We start from the raw sequence: 16,948 nt of genomic DNA, 5'->3' as shown, positions 1-16,948 counted from the left end.
GCCTATTTTTTAATCAGATTTTTTTTTATTGTTAAGCTTTAGGAGTTCTTTATATATATGCTGGATATTCACCCAACAGTGTAAGCACTGCTAAAGCATATTTAAGATTCACTATATTTATAAATTTACTGTATTTCTAAGAGTTAAGTAAGTAGGAATGCCTGTTTTCCAGATAATTGAAGTACTTAAAAAGAAAGAAAACACATTTAATTTACAAAGTAAATATAACAAAGTTTATAAATAAGTTTAAATATTAATTATAGTTCCTTTAAAAGTAATTGTTAAAATTTATTCCACTTTTAAGTAGAATGTGGTTTGTAACTTAAAATTAAAAACTTGACAAAGAATAAAGTTTAAATTATGTTTAAAAATCATATATTAGGGGCTGGGGTTGTGGCTCAGTGGTAGAGCGCTTGCCTAGCATGCCTGAGGCACTGGGTTCGATCCTCAGCACCACATACAAATAAATAAAATAAAGGTCCATCAACAACTAAAAAATATTTTTTAAAAAATCATATATTAATTTACTTTTGTTTTTTGGTATTGGGAATTGAACCTAGGGGCACTTTACAACTGAGCTACATCCATAGTCCTTTTTTCAATTTTTTCTTTGAGACAGGTCTTGCTAAATTGCTGAGACTGGCCTCAAACTTGCAATCCTCCCACCTCAGCCTCTTGAGTTTCTGGGATTATAGGCATGCTGCATGTTAAATTTAAAAATCAAAATAGACCACATTTTTTCTGTGTTCCAAACTTTCAGCAGGCTCAGAGAGGTTAGGTTGCTTGCCCACAGGTTCAGAGGGCTCAAGATTCAGCTTTAAAGCTCACTCTTAATAGCAATGCCTCAAAGAAAGCTAGCTTTGTGCTACAAATCACTTTGGAAATACTGCAGAGAATTAAACAAATGGAAACTATCAAATATGATGTTTCTAAATGTTTCCATTTATTTGACTTTCTCACTGTACAATTTCATTCAGCAGACACTGTTCCTGTACTAAGTGCCCTGTGCTAAAATACTAAAATGAAAGGACCTGCTTGCTTCCAGTCTCCAAGGACTTCAAAGTTCTCAATTCAGATTGTTTCCTAGGAAACCACACATGCAGGAGTAAGACACAGGCTTCAGGCTGGGCAGCAACTTAAATACTGAATGGTTCACTAGTCAGTGTGATTCTGTTCAAAATCTGTTCCTGACTAACACTAGACACCCAGCTGTTCTTCTTCTATGGTGGCAGTTTAGTGAGCCAGGATACATCCTCTCCATCTAGGGAGTCAGTCAAACCTTGGCTATCTATGGGAAGTAACTGCTCCTGGGTTAAAGGCTTCACAAGCTTCTTAGCCTACCACCAATTTAAGGAAACCCCACAGATGAAAAGTTCCCAGTTTACAAAACAGATATATTAGGCATCAGAGGATTTGCTTTGTCTCACAGATTCCCCAAAGAGTTGCTTTCAGCAGTGAGTGTCCCTTGGGCATTTAAATTCTGATTTTGTCTAAAGAAACCTGTTCTCTAGAAGGAAGTGAACTTGTGGTGCTTTTGTACTTACCATCTGGGACAGTCCCATAAGCCCTGGCAATATGCCCTAACTCCTACATCAAGCCCTGGAAGCAGTCCTTACAGAACAAATGTTGGCATGGTAGAAACCAAGAGCCTTCATCTTGCAGGTCCTGTCGGCACAATGAGCACATCTGTGCTACAGCTTCCATGTGTCCATCCCGGGAGCAGAGTTTCTGGTCAGCTAGTGGCTGCCTCTTGAAGTTCATGAACGTGTCCATGCCCTTTCTGGTGCCTCTGCCTGGGACTGAGGCTTTTCCATTGACATCCTCAGGTGTGAAGCAGCGTGTACAGCAAGCAAGCTCCACTCCCTGTAAGTAAAGCAAAAAGCAGACTGATTTACCACATTTGGGAAGGAGATGTTCCTCAACAGGTCAGAAAAGCCTCAGACCTCAGAAGTCCAGGTCATGTACCTTCCCAGAGATGAAGGCTTGTGCCTCAGCCTCAACCCTGTACTTGGGTTTAGAGAATACAGCATCTTTGCCATGGGGGGGAAAAAAAAAAGCCTAGAGGTGTTTACAAGAATAGATCTTTCTGACAAGGTATGTTTGCCTTCAAGTGTCCCAGATCTATTTCTTATTGGTGGACAAGTTTGATCCAATTTTTAACTTTAGAAAAGGGTATGAGATTTATTAAGTGCCAAGTTTACACCAGGTGCTTTCTAGACTATTTCAATCCTCATAACTACCTTTGGAAATAGGGATTATTATTTTTCACAAATTAAATAAAACCATTAAGTAAAGGTTGAGGAAACTGGGACCTAGAGAGGTGAGGTAATACACAGAGACAAATTTCAAATCCAGTCTGATTCCAAATGTCACACTGTGACCTACTGAAACATTCTCAAGCTGAGATCCACATAGCAGTTCATCAGTGCTCTCCAACAACTTTTTAAAATTAGATAATAGAGGTTTTTTAAAGTGTAAACATTCTGGATCATCTACGTATCCACCATGATACAATTTTAAGAGCAGTGTTGAGTTTATGATCTAGTTCACACTAGGCAATATTGATGATGAGAAAAGAAAGAGGCATGCAATATGCCACATGAAGTCTAAACGACATCATCACACACAATGATGAATGTTGTACAGTATATGGAATAGAGAAAGTGGGGAAATTAAGCCATCATTGTAATATATATTTGCTGAACTTATCCACAACAGTAAGTGCCACATTTAAGTTGTGGTGGATTGTAGTGGCAATTTTAGCAAAATATCATCTGCATATGAAATTAATAGTTAATTTGATTGCTTTGGTTTTTAAATTTTTAGTAACTATAAATTGTATTTGGTATTATAATTGCATAAGAACTGAAACCAAAAGGAAGTTGTGTCTACTTTTACATTTGTATTTATTTAAGACACAAAACATAACCACTTAATTCAATCTGGTATTCTGTAATTATGCAAGTTAAAAAAAAAAAAAAACAATTCATTTCAGCCCAAAGTTTTTGGGAACCAAACCCATTAAAGAGGAAGGGTGCTGGGACTGTGAGGGGCTAGGATGTCTGGAGTCAGAAAGATGCTACTACATAAAGTAATAGATTATCACCTACAATTCCTTCTGAGGCTCCAGGAACAGTTACTTCCCATAGAGTAGCCACAGAAGCAGCCCGAGTAGAAGTAAGGGTGGTCTTTACTAGGAGGTTTAAGCATGGCTAAAGTTTATTTCATTAGAGCATTGGTTCTCAAATATTTTGGTCTTGGAACCCCTCTTACAGTTTTTAATTACTGAAGACCCCAAAGAGGTTTTGTTTATGTGGGTTATATCTATTTCTGTTTACCACATCAGAAATTAAAACTGAGAAATTTATAAGATATTAATTCATTTGAAACAATTAATCTGGGCTGGGAGTATAGTTCATACGCAGCATGTATGTACAAGGCCCTGGATTCAATCCCCACCATCAAAAAAAATTAAGAGTAAATTAGTTACTTTTATAAGTAAATAAGTAAAACTTTTAACAATATCCAGGTGCAATGGCACATGCCTATAATTCTAGTGACTGGGGAGGCTGACACAAGAAGATCACAAGTTCAAAGTCAGTCTCAGTAACTTAACCAATACCCAGTCTCAGAACAGAACAATAAAAATGGTTGTGGATGTAGCTCAGTGGTAGAGTACCCCTGGGTTCAATCCCCAGTACTCCCAACCCACCAAAAAAAATAATAAAAAATCTTTAAAAATTTAATGAATAACATACTTTTTAGGAAAAATAACTATTTCTTTTTTTTTCTTTCATGGTGCTGGGGATTGAATCAAGGGCCTTTTGAATGCAAGGTAAGCACTCTACCAACTGAGTTATATCTCCAGTCCTATTTCTTAAAATAAATTTAATGAGAAGAGTGACATTGTTTTTTTTTCATTTTTGCAAAACTTTTAAAGTCTGATGTAATACAAGACAGCTGAAATCCTATATGGATTGCTTTTACAATCTGTTATACATTGTTTTGTTTACGGAACAGGAAGAAAACCCAGTCTTACACAGAAAACATTTAGAAAAATGTATAGAAGTATTTTAATAGTCTTTTCAGATTTTTTTATATTCTTTGGTACTACACAAAAAATTAGCAAGTAATAGTTTCTTACATATTAATTATAACATGGAAGCTGAAACTACCTCAATGAACTTTACTTACTGTTAAATTAAAATTCACTGAACTATCTTATACTTTTACCCAAGCATAATTTTATATCTTATACTGCTCTTTTACCCAAGCATAATTTTATAACATCAAGAAGTAGTCACTTGGAAAAATTGTTTCACTAATATTCTAAATACTAACACATTTTTTAACACAATAGAAAAAAAATCACATTCTTTAATATCACTTCTTTTTTTATCACTTCTAATTTCATTGGAAAATTCTTTCAGAATTAATGAGTCAAGCTCATAGAGGCAGCTAAGACTTACCAGTATTCTAATTTTTGTTGGAAGCTTAAATTTTATCACTGTCAAAATAAACTGTTTATTTTTGAGAAAATATCTGCCAAATTCCCAAGCCTGAATAACCACAGTTTGTTAGTTGTTCTTTCATGTAAAATTTCTGTTCCATGGTTGAGGAGGGGGAAGTTAGTTTAGTAAAAGTACAATACAAGTCAAAGCAAAAGTACAGTACTTTGAGATATAACAGAACTACTTTTTTCATACTTTTAATTTCTTCAAATAGAATATTAAAAAGACATGTAATCAAGAATTGAGATTTAATAAAATTTTTACTTCTACATCATGGACATTCTTGAATTAAACTAGTTTATTTTTATTTTTTTATTTTTAAGGGTTGGTGTTTCAAACTCCCAGGCCCCAGTGATTCTCTTGAAGAGTTGGTTCTATACGTACATGCCACCACACTTAGCTTAAACTAGCTTTTCTTCTTTTTTTTCTTCTTAACTGCAAATGCCTAGTGAAGAATACACAGATTGGGCTGGGGATGTGGCTCAAGTGGTAGCGCGCTCTACTGGCATGCGTGCAGCCTGGGTTCGATCCTCAGCACCACATACAAACAAAGATGTTGTGTCCACCGAAAACTGAAAAACTAAATAAATATTTTAAAAAATTCTCTCTCTCTCTCTCTCTCTCTCTCTCTCTCTCTCTCTCTCTTTAAAAAAAAAAAAGAACACACAGATAAAATGACTTATACCAGTTTAATGCCCAAAGCACCAGAAGTTTTTTACATAATTGTTTTGGCACCATCAATGCAATATTAACCTAGTGGAAAGATCAAAAAACATCTTATTATGAAAAAATTTTGACCTCAGGGACCCCCTCAGGTTCTATAGACCACATTTTGAGAACTGCTGCATTAGATCTCACATGATAATCCTGGGAATTCATAAAAGTGGCATGGCTTTCCACCATCAGTGAGCACTATATGGGGTAAGAATATAAAGAAAAAGGGATTTCATTTTTGTTTTAGAATAGCAATTGAAGTAACTCTATGAGGGTAAAGAATTAAAGGCACATCCAAGACATGAGTCTCTGATCTGAGGACAAAGGGAGAGGTCAAATAATCCCTTTCTCACCTACACCCTTCTTCTGGCTGCTTTTTACCATAATTTAGCTCTTTTTCCCTATCATGGGCAAGTGGATGGGATATAGTTTGGAAGACTATACTTAATACCAGGGAGCAACTCAAATGCCCACAGGAGCCAGGCAATCTATTTGAGTGAAGTCCCCACCTAAAAAAAATTGGGTCCAGTATTGCCAAATCTTTGTTTTTCAAAATACCAGAAATCTAAATTTTTATTTGAATTTTAAAATTTTGGCAAATGTGTTTGTCAGGTTTTCATCACTATATCAAATACCTAAGATAACCAACTTATAAAGAGAAAAGGTTTATTTTGGCTCACAGTTTTAAAGATTCCAGTTCATGATCAGAGAGACCCACTGGTTTTAGGTCAGTGGTAGGGGTGGTGCCAGATGGCACTGGTGGAGAACAAGCTTACCTTGTGGCCAAGGAAAGAAAGAGAAAGAGGAGGAAGAAAAGAAGAGGGTATTAGAGTCTCACAATCCCCTCCAAAGGTACACCCACAAAGGCCCAAAGACCTCCCAGGAGGCCCCACATCTTAAAGGCTCTAACCCCTCCTAATAGTATCATGATGGGAAAAGCCAATACCACATTAATCTTTGCAGGGTCATTTAAGATCCAAACTATAGCAGCAACTAACTAAATTTTAAAACATACCATAAGTCAAACAACATACCAGCAGCATCCACCTTATAACCTCTGCTTTAAGTCATGGAGTAACCTGGACTAAATGAAACATTAACTGCTAGTATGGAAAGAATGGAATCCTTAGTATGGAACTGATAGAATGGAAGGAATGGGTTCCGTTCCTTCCAGGGGTAATATTAACATCTGGATATGAGGAAAGGGAAATATCTACTGAATTTCTTTAACTATGAATGACGGAACAAATCTTCCCACATCAAATTGCAGGTAAGAATTTCAAAGAATATTTGCTTGGGTGGTACAGAACAAATTATCTTCAAAATTTAGTATTAATTTTAGGGAGAAAATGTGAAGGAGAAACACTAGGTAATGAAAGAGCATCCACTCTTTGCTAGACTGTGTTGTACATGAGACACTATTTGTTTGCTTGTTTACTGTTTTTTTTAGACACAGTCCTAGGGTCCTTTGTCTTTCTTGTTCATCATTGTATCTGCCCCCTATTGTCTGGCACCTATGCTAGAATGTAATACGCACTCAATAAACATGTGTAAAATGAATGAGTGAACGACTCATTATTTTTTCATTGTTAAGACAAAAAATCTGGGCTGGGGCTGTGGCTCAGTGGTAGAGCACTTGCCTAGCATGTGTGAGGCACTGGGTTCGATTCTCAGCACTGCATATAAATAAATGAATAAAATAAAGGTTCATCGGCATCTAAAAAATTTTTTTAAAAAGATAAGAAAACTGAGATTCAAGGAGACTATGCAAGTTTGTTCAATATAATTAAAAAATAGAATTAGGAAATGAACCCAAACTTGTTTGTTCTTTCCACTTATTTAATCCCCAGAAATTAAATTAACTATTTAAGCTAGTCTTTTTTGTATTATTGAATAAACTGCTCTCAAAGATCATAGAATTTTTTTCTTCATGTTTTGGTCACAAGTTTAAAGGCAAGGTTTTCCATCCCAGCTTCCAACAAAGCTTTTAGGAAAATAATTGTTATCTAGTACAATGAGTTAAAAAAAAATCTATCCACCACAAGAAATACTATTAGAAACCCTTAAGCCCCAAATTAGATTATTTTTACTTGGTGCTGAAGAAAACTTCACCTGTGATCTTATGAATTTCACCCTAAATGCCATACATGAGAAACTACTGAAAAAAAAGCAAACAAAAGTTCCTAAGCCTAGAAAGGTTGAAACGGGATTGGTAACTGTACAATACTGCTGGTACATAAACTGATACAATCCATTTGGACAAAAATAGCAACATAAAATGGACAATAAAAAAAGGTCCATACCCTATAATCCAGCAATCTCACTCCTGGGAATTTATTCTGGAGAAGTTATTTGACATAAAAAACTATATATACACAAGTGTTCATTGCATCCTTATCTCTAACAGCAAAGAATACAATAAGAACAAAAAAATGGAAACAAGAAAATGACTTTGTAAATTACAGTATATGCTGAAGGTAAATTACTCTTCAGCTGTAAAAAAATAATTCTGAAGAATGGGTAGTATTACAGAAAAATATTATGGAATTAAATGAAAAGCAGAATACAAAAGGATTAATACACATGACCATCACCTTTGCAGATTGCTATGTCTCCATGTAAGCAAGAGCTGAAAGGTGATATTCAGAAATGAAAACAGCATTGTGCAATGGTATGACTTGAAGTATTTACACTATGATTTCTTTTTTCAGGAAAATTTTTAATGTTATACTGTTTTTTTCTATTACATATATATTTTTAAATTCTTTCTGAAATAAATTTAGTATTCTGGGTTTTTCTCTAATTCTGATTTAGAAAATAATAGAAAGTCTGGCTTTCCCCATCTTGAATTAATAGTACTCTACTTTTAAAAAGAAAACAACATAAGAACATAAATGTTCAAGTCTAAAGATGGAGATCAACAAGATGGGGTGGGAAGCATCCAAGCAAGCTATTGTTGCAGTCTGAAGGACTGATGATGAAATCAGGAACCCTGAGAAAAAGAAAAGGGAGAAGGATCATCAGGCCCTCCTTAGGATGTAATGTGTTCCCAAGGTCACTTAAGAGAGTTCAGAGATAGAAAAAGGTCAGCACCACATTTACCTGCCTTACCAGGCTACAGCCTGGCATTATCTCTCTTCCACTCATTTCACAGGTATTTTCTGAGGCCCTGACTTGCTGAGAGAGCTCAAATACCTGATATGTCACAAGGCCATGCTCTCCTTCAGAGAAGATGTCACAGAAGATACCTCTCAGGGCTCATGTCCAAGGTCATGTCCCATGTGTCTGGTAAAGAGGATGGGTCATCTAATGCCTAATATCCCAGCTGCTATTCACTTTTGCAGATATACAACTGAACTTTGTTCTCTCAGAGCTATCAGACTTAGGGAAACTGACCCATACTGAACAAAACACCACATGAGCCATGTTTTAAGTCACACTGTTCAGCCAGGTGGCTTATAGAACAGGATGTAGCTCTTCTATAGCCAAGGAACTTAGCAAACTACTTAGAAACAGTGTCCTAGCATCCAGAACCCTACCTCTACCCTTTGCACAGTCTTGATCCTTGCTCTAGGCCCCACTTATAATATACCTGAAGGTTAATTTCCATTCCCACTGCTCTGCCCAGCTTACCTTCATTGACAGATCATCTTCCCAAAGGTAGTTTCTGGGTAGCTCAATTCATATCCTTGAGTAGGATATGAATTATAGGCCAGTTTCCATGTCAAATAGAAGATGATCTCCTTTTAGATCTTACCCTCCTACTCCCAAGACTCCTCTTTCTGCTGGTCACAGGCAGTATATGATTAAGTTTGAAGGAGTGATGAATACCATAATGCTGTGAGGTCAGAGAGGGAGTGGTCATTGAGGTAAAAGCAGACCCAGGCTCTGTATCTTACCAGCTGTATACTCTCCGGCAAGTAACTCAGTTCTGTGCATTTTTTTCATGCATAAAATGAGACTGGTAGAGCTGAATTCTCAGGCAGATGCATTTGTGAATTGCAAGGTGCTTTGAAAATGTTGGGTCTATTATTGTGGACTAGAGTGGGGAAGAAGTAGAATGTAGGATGGCCCTTAAAGATTGAGGAAGATTCAGGCTATGCAGTCAGGAAGAGAAAGGACATCCCAGGCATGAGTAAAGGCAAAATGGAGACAGAAGTAGGCATGAGTAAAGGCAAAATGGAGACAGAAGTAAAGTATGCCTGCAATAGATAGCTTGTTGAGGTGAGAATCAGAGGTAAGGTTGGAAAGGTAGGTAGGCTGTATTCTATTGCTATTAGGGAATCACTGAAATCTTTGATCATATAAAAGAATGACAGTTATGTTTTGTGAGTACTAAGCTGATAGAAGATGTGAAGGATAGAGAGTTTGGCTGAGGGATAGAATGCAGGTAATGTGATCACAGAGTGGTTTGAAGACTCCAAATAAGAAGATGAGGAGCTGGGCTGGGGTTGTGGCTCAACAATAAAGCACTTGCCTACCATGTGCGAGGCACTGGGTTCGATCCTCAGCACCACATAAAAATAAATAAAATAAAGGTATTGTGTCCAACTACAACTAAAAAAATAAAAAAGAAGAAGGATGAGGAGCTGAATGAAGACAGTGACTCTAGGGCTGAAGGAGGAAGTACATTTGAGAGATATAGAATTAAAAGGATGGTAATAGTGTATAAGAGCAAATAAGGGCTTGGGAACAATTTTTCAGGCCTGATCTCGATGGACAATGATGTCTCTCACAAGATAAAGAAATAAAGAAGCAGAGGTGGGCTTGTGGCTCAGCAGTAGAGTGCTCACCTAGCACTTGCGAAGTGCTGGGTTCCATCCTCAGCAATGGAATATTACTCAGCAATAAAAGAGAATAAAATTATGGTATTTGCAGGTAAATGGGTGGAGTTAGAGAAGATAATGCTAAGTGAAGTTAGCCAATCCCAAAAAAACAAATGCTATATGTTTTCTTTGCTATAAGGAGGATGATTCATAGTAGGATAGGGAGGGGGAGAATGGGAGAAATAGATGAACTCTAGATAGGGCAGAGGGGTTGGAGGGGAAGGGAGGGGGCATGGGGTTATGAATGATGGTGGAATGTGATGATTATTATTATTCAAAGTACAGGTATGAAGATACAAATTGGTGTGAATGTACTATGTATACAACCAGAGATATAAAAAATTGTGCTGTATATGTGTAATAAGAATTCTAGGGCTGGGGATGTGGCTCAAGCAGTAGTGCGCTCGCCTGGCATGCGCGGGGTGCTGGGTTCGATCCTCAGCACCATATACAAATAAAATAAAGATGTTGTGTCCACCAAAAACTAAATAATAATAATAATAATAAAAGAATTGTAATGTATCCCACTATCATATATAAATAAAAAATAAAAAATTTAAACCACATAAAAATAAATAAAATAAAGGCATTGTGTCCAACTACAACTAAAAAAATATTAAAGAAAGAAAGAAAGAAGCACTAGTGAGCAAGGAAGAGTGAGTTCTTTGGATATGTTTATCTGTAGAATCCAAGGGATGCTAACCAGTAATTAAGTGAATGTATAGGTGTAGAGCACAGCAACAGAAATGTGAATTGAAGTCACATGAGGTGACCAAGTACTGTGAAAAGGTAAGTTGGAAAAGGACAGAAGGCTGAGGAATCTCGGCATTTAAATGGTGGACAATTAAGCCCAGCATAGTGGTGCAAAATGCCTGTAACACCAGTGATTCGGAAGCTGAGGCAGAAGCATTGCAAATTTGAAGCTACCTCAGCAATTTACCAAGGCCCTAAGCAACTTAGTGTAACCCTGTTTCAAAAAAAGAAAAAGAGGGGCTGGAGTTGTAGATCAGTGGTAGAGCGCTTGACCAGCAAGCACTGTGTGAGGCGCTGGGTTCAATCCTCAGCACTACATAAAAAAATAAACGAAGGTTAAATTAACATATATATATTATAATTATATAAGAGCTATGTACTAAATTGTGTGGCAGTACAGTTGAGCAAGTGAGCAGCTATGATAACTGGTAGAAGTTTCACAAAGGAAATGCTTGCATAGGATGCAGGCTGAAAGGGGGTTATCTGGTTCGGAAGAGGAAGGAGTCGGGGGCATCCCAACCAGGTTCCAGGGAAAATTCAAATGTGGTGTTTAGAAAAAGCATTTACAATGTCTGGATCCCCAAAGCATAGTGGTTGGTTAAACTTGAGGTGACATCGGTGACGACAGCAGAAGGGCAAAGTAAGTGGGGCAAGCGGCCACTCAGAAGGATGGCCGGCAGGTCCCTGAGGCGGTAAACGCTCTGCAGAAGCAACTCCCAAGAGCTGCGAACAGGTGAGCACGCCTCAGGGTCCTCGCTGCGGCCTGAGCAGAACGTTAAGAGCAGGGGAGGGGCTCAAGGCTGGGGCTTTTGGCCAGGCACCGAGAGATAAAGAGGTCCTCCCTGTCAGCCTAGGCGGTACCCGGGCCAGGGCGCCAGGAAATGGCCTGGCACACCTTGGTCGCATAGGTAAAGCTCCCCAAGCCCTAGATTCCTCAACAATTTTCAGCATCCGAGCCAGATGCAACCGGCTGCACCAAGAAGAGTTCCCCGCTACAGACCACGAGCACTTCACTGTGAACAAAACTACCCGCAGAAAGAGGATGCTACAGGCGGGAGTCTGAAACCCGCGAGACCAATGAGGTCCCGCCCGAGGCCCGCCTCCTTGCCGGAAGTGAGGCAATTGGTCCCGCCCCCTGCTTTCGATACCTCGCGAGACTTCGCTGAGGCCTTCCTTTTTCGTCTTAGCCGCCGACATGGTAGGTGTTTCTTTTGTGGCCTCCGCTTTCTTGCAGCCAGAGACTCGGAGCTCTACTCACTTTGCCTCCCAGCCACATAACCCGGTTTTCCAGGTTGCGCGTGGCAGGCCGCAGGGCAGGATGGCTGTCGCGGACCCGGGGCGGGGATCCTGGTGCAGCGTGCTAAGCCCAGGGTTCGGATCTTTGAGACACGAGGGCCGGAGCGCCGTGGCGCCGCCCTTATGAAACCGTCTGGCCAGCCAGTAACCTCATCCTTGCCGAATGCGCCAGAACTCAGGCCCTTGTTCCCAGTTCTGCAGGCTTGTCTCAAGCTGGCAAGCATTATTCCCAACCCTTCTTATTTAAAGGCTTGATCAATAAGCTCCTTTTCCCACGCAGCCATCCAGACTGAGGAAGACCCGGAAACTTCGGGGACACGTGAGCCATGGCCATGGCCGCATCGGTAAGTTTCTCCTGCTCGGCTTAGAAACTAACGTAGCGTAGAAGTAAGACTTTTGCGGTTGAGTAGGGATTGAATTGAACAGATGTTCACTTTTTTCTCCACCTATTTAAGGATCTTCTGGTATTCCAGTTTTAGAGAATGTTTGTAGATTGGAAACAGCGTAAGCGGCGCAGAAGTGGGGAAGTTCTCCGCTTGGCTAAGCGGGATTGAGGGGTTGGAAAAGGTTATGTGAATCCTGTAGCTTTGTATTCCTGCAGGCAAGCACCGGAAGCACCCAGGAGGCCGGGGTAATGCTGGTGGCATGCATCACCACAGAATTAACTTCGACAAATAGTGAGTGTTTCTTGACATTGTTTTACACAGTATATAAAGACAGCCTGGAACATCGGTGGAAGCTGGCCTCTTAAAAACCTTGCCTATTACTGGCTTTGCCGAGTTAATTTTTGATGATGTGAACTGAGAAACCACCATCGAGGCTAGAGTCACGCTTGGGTATTGGCTGTTGCCTTAGTGTGCTAGAGTCCTCGAAAAATAACTGCTGACCTTATTCACTGGCTGTGGGCTTCATGGCACAGCTAGTCACCAGGTTAGTGACATGCACCAATAACTATTCACTTGTATCCATCGATTAGGGAATGATGTATTTGACTATCTCTAGGGGACCTCTATTAGAAAAGTGTAGATTTTTCTATAGAGTACTATCAAATGTAGCTTTTTAATGAAGATGGTTGCCATTTCTTTCCCAGTCACCCAGGTTACTTTGGGAAAGTTGGTATGAGGCATTACCACTTAAAGAGGAACCAGAGTTTCTGCCCAACTGTCAACCTTGATAAATTGTGGACATTGGTCAGTGAACAGACAAGAGTAAATGCTGCCAAAAATAAGACGGGAGCTGCTCCCATAATTGATGTAGTCCGATCGGTGAGTAAATTAGATATTAATTATAAAGTCCCTTTGTCCTTACAAAATTCTGAGTTATGATACACTTAAATGTCTCCTATACCTCTCTGATTACCTGCTAGAAAATACAACCTTTTGATAGAATTTGTCATGACCAGAATGGAATTATTCCCCACTCTTCTGTCTTGGGTGCATTTTTGCTCTCAGAAGTAAACATTCAGAGAATGCGTATCTATCACATGTCTTGCTTATATTTCTGGGAAAACCTTTGGAGAGTAATGGTTCCTCTCAAATTAATTTCGATTAATTTTTGCTTGAATGTCTTCCTGATTTGTACTGCCATTGCCCTGCTTCTCATAGTCTTATATCTTTAGGGTTTCAGAACCTTCTGTTAGTCTTTAACTTCCATGAACATGGAAGTAATCTTTAAGGAGGCCCAAACCCTAGGGAGATGTTCAGGTAACTTTAAATTCTTGTTTCCAGCCTATTTAATGCTTTTTGAGCAATTTTGGTAGTCAGGACTTTGAGCATTGCTGGGAAAATATCTTTTCCTTTTTACTTAATAGGGATAATCAAACATAACCTGGAGGTCTGTGCTTTGCCGAGACTAGAGTCACATCCCGACACAGAACTTGTCCTGGTGTGCTACAGTACTCGGAGAGAATTTGCTGGTCTTGATTCACTGGGGGGGACAATTAATGTCCCCATTAGTGCCCAGATCAGAAACATAGTCTACCTGGGACTTAAAAGTTAATGTTGGCTTCTCTCCATGTGCCCCAAGAAATTGGTACATGGCATGATGTGTTATAAATCTCTTTCTCTTCTAGGGTTACTACAAAGTTTTGGGGAAGGGAAAGCTCCCAAAGCTGCCTGTCATCGTGAAGGCCAAATTCTTCAGCAGAAGAGCTGAGGAGAAGATTAAGGGTGTTGGGGGTGCCTGTGTTCTGGTGGCTTAAAGCCACCAAGAGCTCTGGAGGTTCATTAAATGCTATCAAACACTTTTCCTTTGTGGTCTAAGTAGGTTTTCTGGCACCTCTACTTAAAACAAATCTCTACATACAACAACCTGTAAGTCTCATGTTAGGAACCTACTTTATAGGTCTTAGACACATGGAGGGGAATAGGCTTTCTAAAGTGAAAGAACTGTTGATGATTGAAATATGTTAAAAGGCCCACTGGTATTATACAGTGAATTTTACAGCAAGTGAGAGTGTATCCTTCACTTTTGTATGGGGCATGATCTTAACAAGACTTTGATCAGTCACACTAAACAATGACAGTGTTAAGATGAGGGAGCACTTTGGCTTACTTCCTGAGTATAAGACCCCCTACCCCAAACTGGCTCTCTCATCTTGGACCAAACCATTCTAGTTACAACCAGAATATTCTGAATCAGAATCTTTAATCTGGATATATCAAAATGCATTGGATTCAGCAAAGCAACTGTAAAGGGTCTTTATGTTCAAAAAATAATCATGAAATTGTTAATTTTTTTAGTCTGAAGTATGGAGAAGACTGAAAAATCCTGAGGGCCAGAAACCAGATATGTGTTTTTTTAGGGCTGGTATTTTGCTGTTGTAAAACCCATGACCAGTATTTGTTTGCATCCTCATGGGTGTCAGGATAAATTATGATATGTTAACAGCTTTATGGCTTTTCCTGAAATTTTGAACTTTTTTGGACCCAGAATGAAGCTTGCATCTAGGATCCTGAGCAAAGAAGTGTATTATATAAATAATACTGTATGATGTTTTTGTTAATAGAAGTGACTCTCTTAGCCATATGGAGAACCATTATTTTCTCTGAGACAATGTTATAGAGAATATTGGAGATCAAATACAAACAGGAGAGAAACTTGATTGGATAAGAATAGGAGACAATTGTAAGAGGTCAGGAATGTATTTTCAGTGGACACTCTTAAAACTGGATTGTCTGGGTTTGCATCTTAATGTTCTGATGGGAAAATATCTTTCCTTTTTACTCAATAGGGATAATCAAACATAACGTGGAGGTCTGTGCTTTGCCAAGACTAGAGTCACATCCCGACACAGAACTTGTCCTGGTGTGCTACAGTACAATTTGCTGGTCTTGATTCACTGGGGGGGGATAATTAATGTCCCCATTAGTGCCCAGATCAGAAACATAGTCTACCTGGGACTTAAAAGTTAATGTTGGCTTCTCTACATGTGCTCTGCATTATGGTCTTTTTGAGGGCTTCTAACATGGAACCTGAGATCAAGGAACTGCACCATTATAATTAGGAAAATGATTTCTACCCAAGAACTGCATGACTTTTTTGAAGCTCAACCTAATTCCTCATCTTTAAATTTCAGTTAAAATTGCCTCCTGTGCACTTTGTATAAATAAAATGGAAAGCTTACATTTACCTTTTGTATTTGTTAGCTTAAGTGTAAACTTTTTTTTTTTAAAGAGAATTTTTAATATTTTTATTTTTTTAGTTTTCGGCGGACACAGCATCTTCATTTGTATGTGGTGCTGAGGATTGAACCCAGGCCGCACGCATGCCAGGCAAGCACGCTACCGCTTGAGCCACATCCCCAGCCCCTTAAGTGTAAACTATTAAGGGGGCAGATGAAGGAATTAGTTACTGTGCATGTTGTTTTGTCGCATGGGAAAATAAGTGGTCCAAGCAGAGGGAATAGCAAGATGATGAGTTATGAAACCAATTTGGAAAGGTTGGGCAGATGGGATGTGCATGGTGCAACATGGGCCAGGAGAAGAAAGGACTGGCCAGGATGTACTTCAGGGCCTGAGGAAACTTAAAGGCAGCAACAAAATGGGGAGGAGGGTGTATAGGTAAAATTTCAGAAGACATAGTAGGATTTGGTTACTGAATTGGATGTTGATCAGGCATGAGAGGGTGGGGTATTGGAGGAAGGTGAATAAAGAAGTCATAGTAGTACTCCTCCCCAGGCCAATCTCATCTCCTGGCTTAGAGGACAGCTGCTGAGGTACCTTGGGCAGATGCCTTTTTTTGGGGGGGGGGGGGGTGCTGCTGCTGGAGATTGAACCCAGGGCCTTGTGCATGTGAACAAGCACTCTACCAATGGAGCTATATCCCCAGCCCTTTTGGCATTAATCTTAGATGGCTAGGTGACAAAAGCCAAACATCCTATTCTCTAAATGTGACGACTTGAATCGCCTTTATGGATCTAGACAATGTTTTGATGGATATTTCAGTTTAAAGGGAAAGGTCCTACTGCTTAGAAACTCACTGAAAGGAACACAAAATTGGTGAGACCAGGGACTGGGGTTGTAGCTCAGTTGGTAGAGCCTTTGCCTTGCATGCCTGAGGTACTGGGTTCAATCCTCATCACCACAAATGAAGTAAAGGTATTTTGTCTGCCTACAACTAAAAATACTTTTTTAAAAAAGGGTGGGGCTGGGGTTGTGGCTCAGCGGTACAGCATTCGCCTCTCACATGTGAGACTCTGAGTTCCATCCTCAGCAGCACATAAAAATAAAATATATTGTGCCCATGTATAACTAAAAAAAAATTTTTAATTGTGAGAACAGTTGGTTCTGTGTCCCACTTGGGACCAGACTAAGAAGTAGCTTGGAGTCCCAATACACCCGAATTGTA

The 16,948-nt window shown here is 39.3% G+C and overlaps 1 protein-coding gene and 3 non-coding genes across 4 annotated transcripts; all 4 read left to right on the top strand.

Moving 5' to 3' along the window:
* Positions 1–11,932: 11,932 nt before the first annotated feature.
* Positions 11,933–14,348, top strand: Rpl27a (ribosomal protein L27a). The gene is made up of 5 exons (XM_046438259.2): positions 11,933–12,002; positions 12,381–12,444; positions 12,702–12,777; positions 13,191–13,365; positions 14,172–14,348. Exons 1-5 carry the CDS (start codon positions 12,000–12,002, stop codon positions 14,298–14,300), a joined length of 447 nt encoding a protein of 148 aa, XP_046294215.1. The 5' UTR covers positions 11,933–11,999; the 3' UTR covers positions 14,301–14,348.
* Positions 12,914–13,043, top strand: LOC124088664 (small nucleolar RNA SNORA3/SNORA45 family). The gene has a single exon (XR_006850422.1). It is a non-coding gene; the product is annotated as a small nucleolar RNA SNORA3/SNORA45 family (small nucleolar RNA).
* On the top strand, positions 13,945–14,075 carry LOC124088663 (small nucleolar RNA SNORA3/SNORA45 family). Its single transcript, XR_006850421.1, has one exon. It is a non-coding gene; the product is annotated as a small nucleolar RNA SNORA3/SNORA45 family (small nucleolar RNA).
* Positions 14,349–15,371: 1,023 nt separating the features above from the next.
* Positions 15,372–15,490, top strand: LOC124088665 (small nucleolar RNA SNORA3/SNORA45 family). The gene has a single exon (XR_006850424.1). It is a non-coding gene; the product is annotated as a small nucleolar RNA SNORA3/SNORA45 family (small nucleolar RNA).
* The last annotated feature ends 1,458 nt before the right edge of the window (positions 15,491–16,948 follow it).

This window comes from Marmota monax, unplaced genomic scaffold (genome assembly GCF_021218885.2).
Source record: "Marmota monax isolate L192 unplaced genomic scaffold, Marmota_monax_Labrador192_F-V1.1 WCK01_AAM20220418_F8-fsc00061, whole genome shotgun sequence".
Classification (NCBI taxonomy): Eukaryota; Metazoa; Chordata; class Mammalia; order Rodentia; family Sciuridae; genus Marmota; species Marmota monax.
This window is presented reverse-complemented; position numbering and strand designations above follow the sequence as displayed.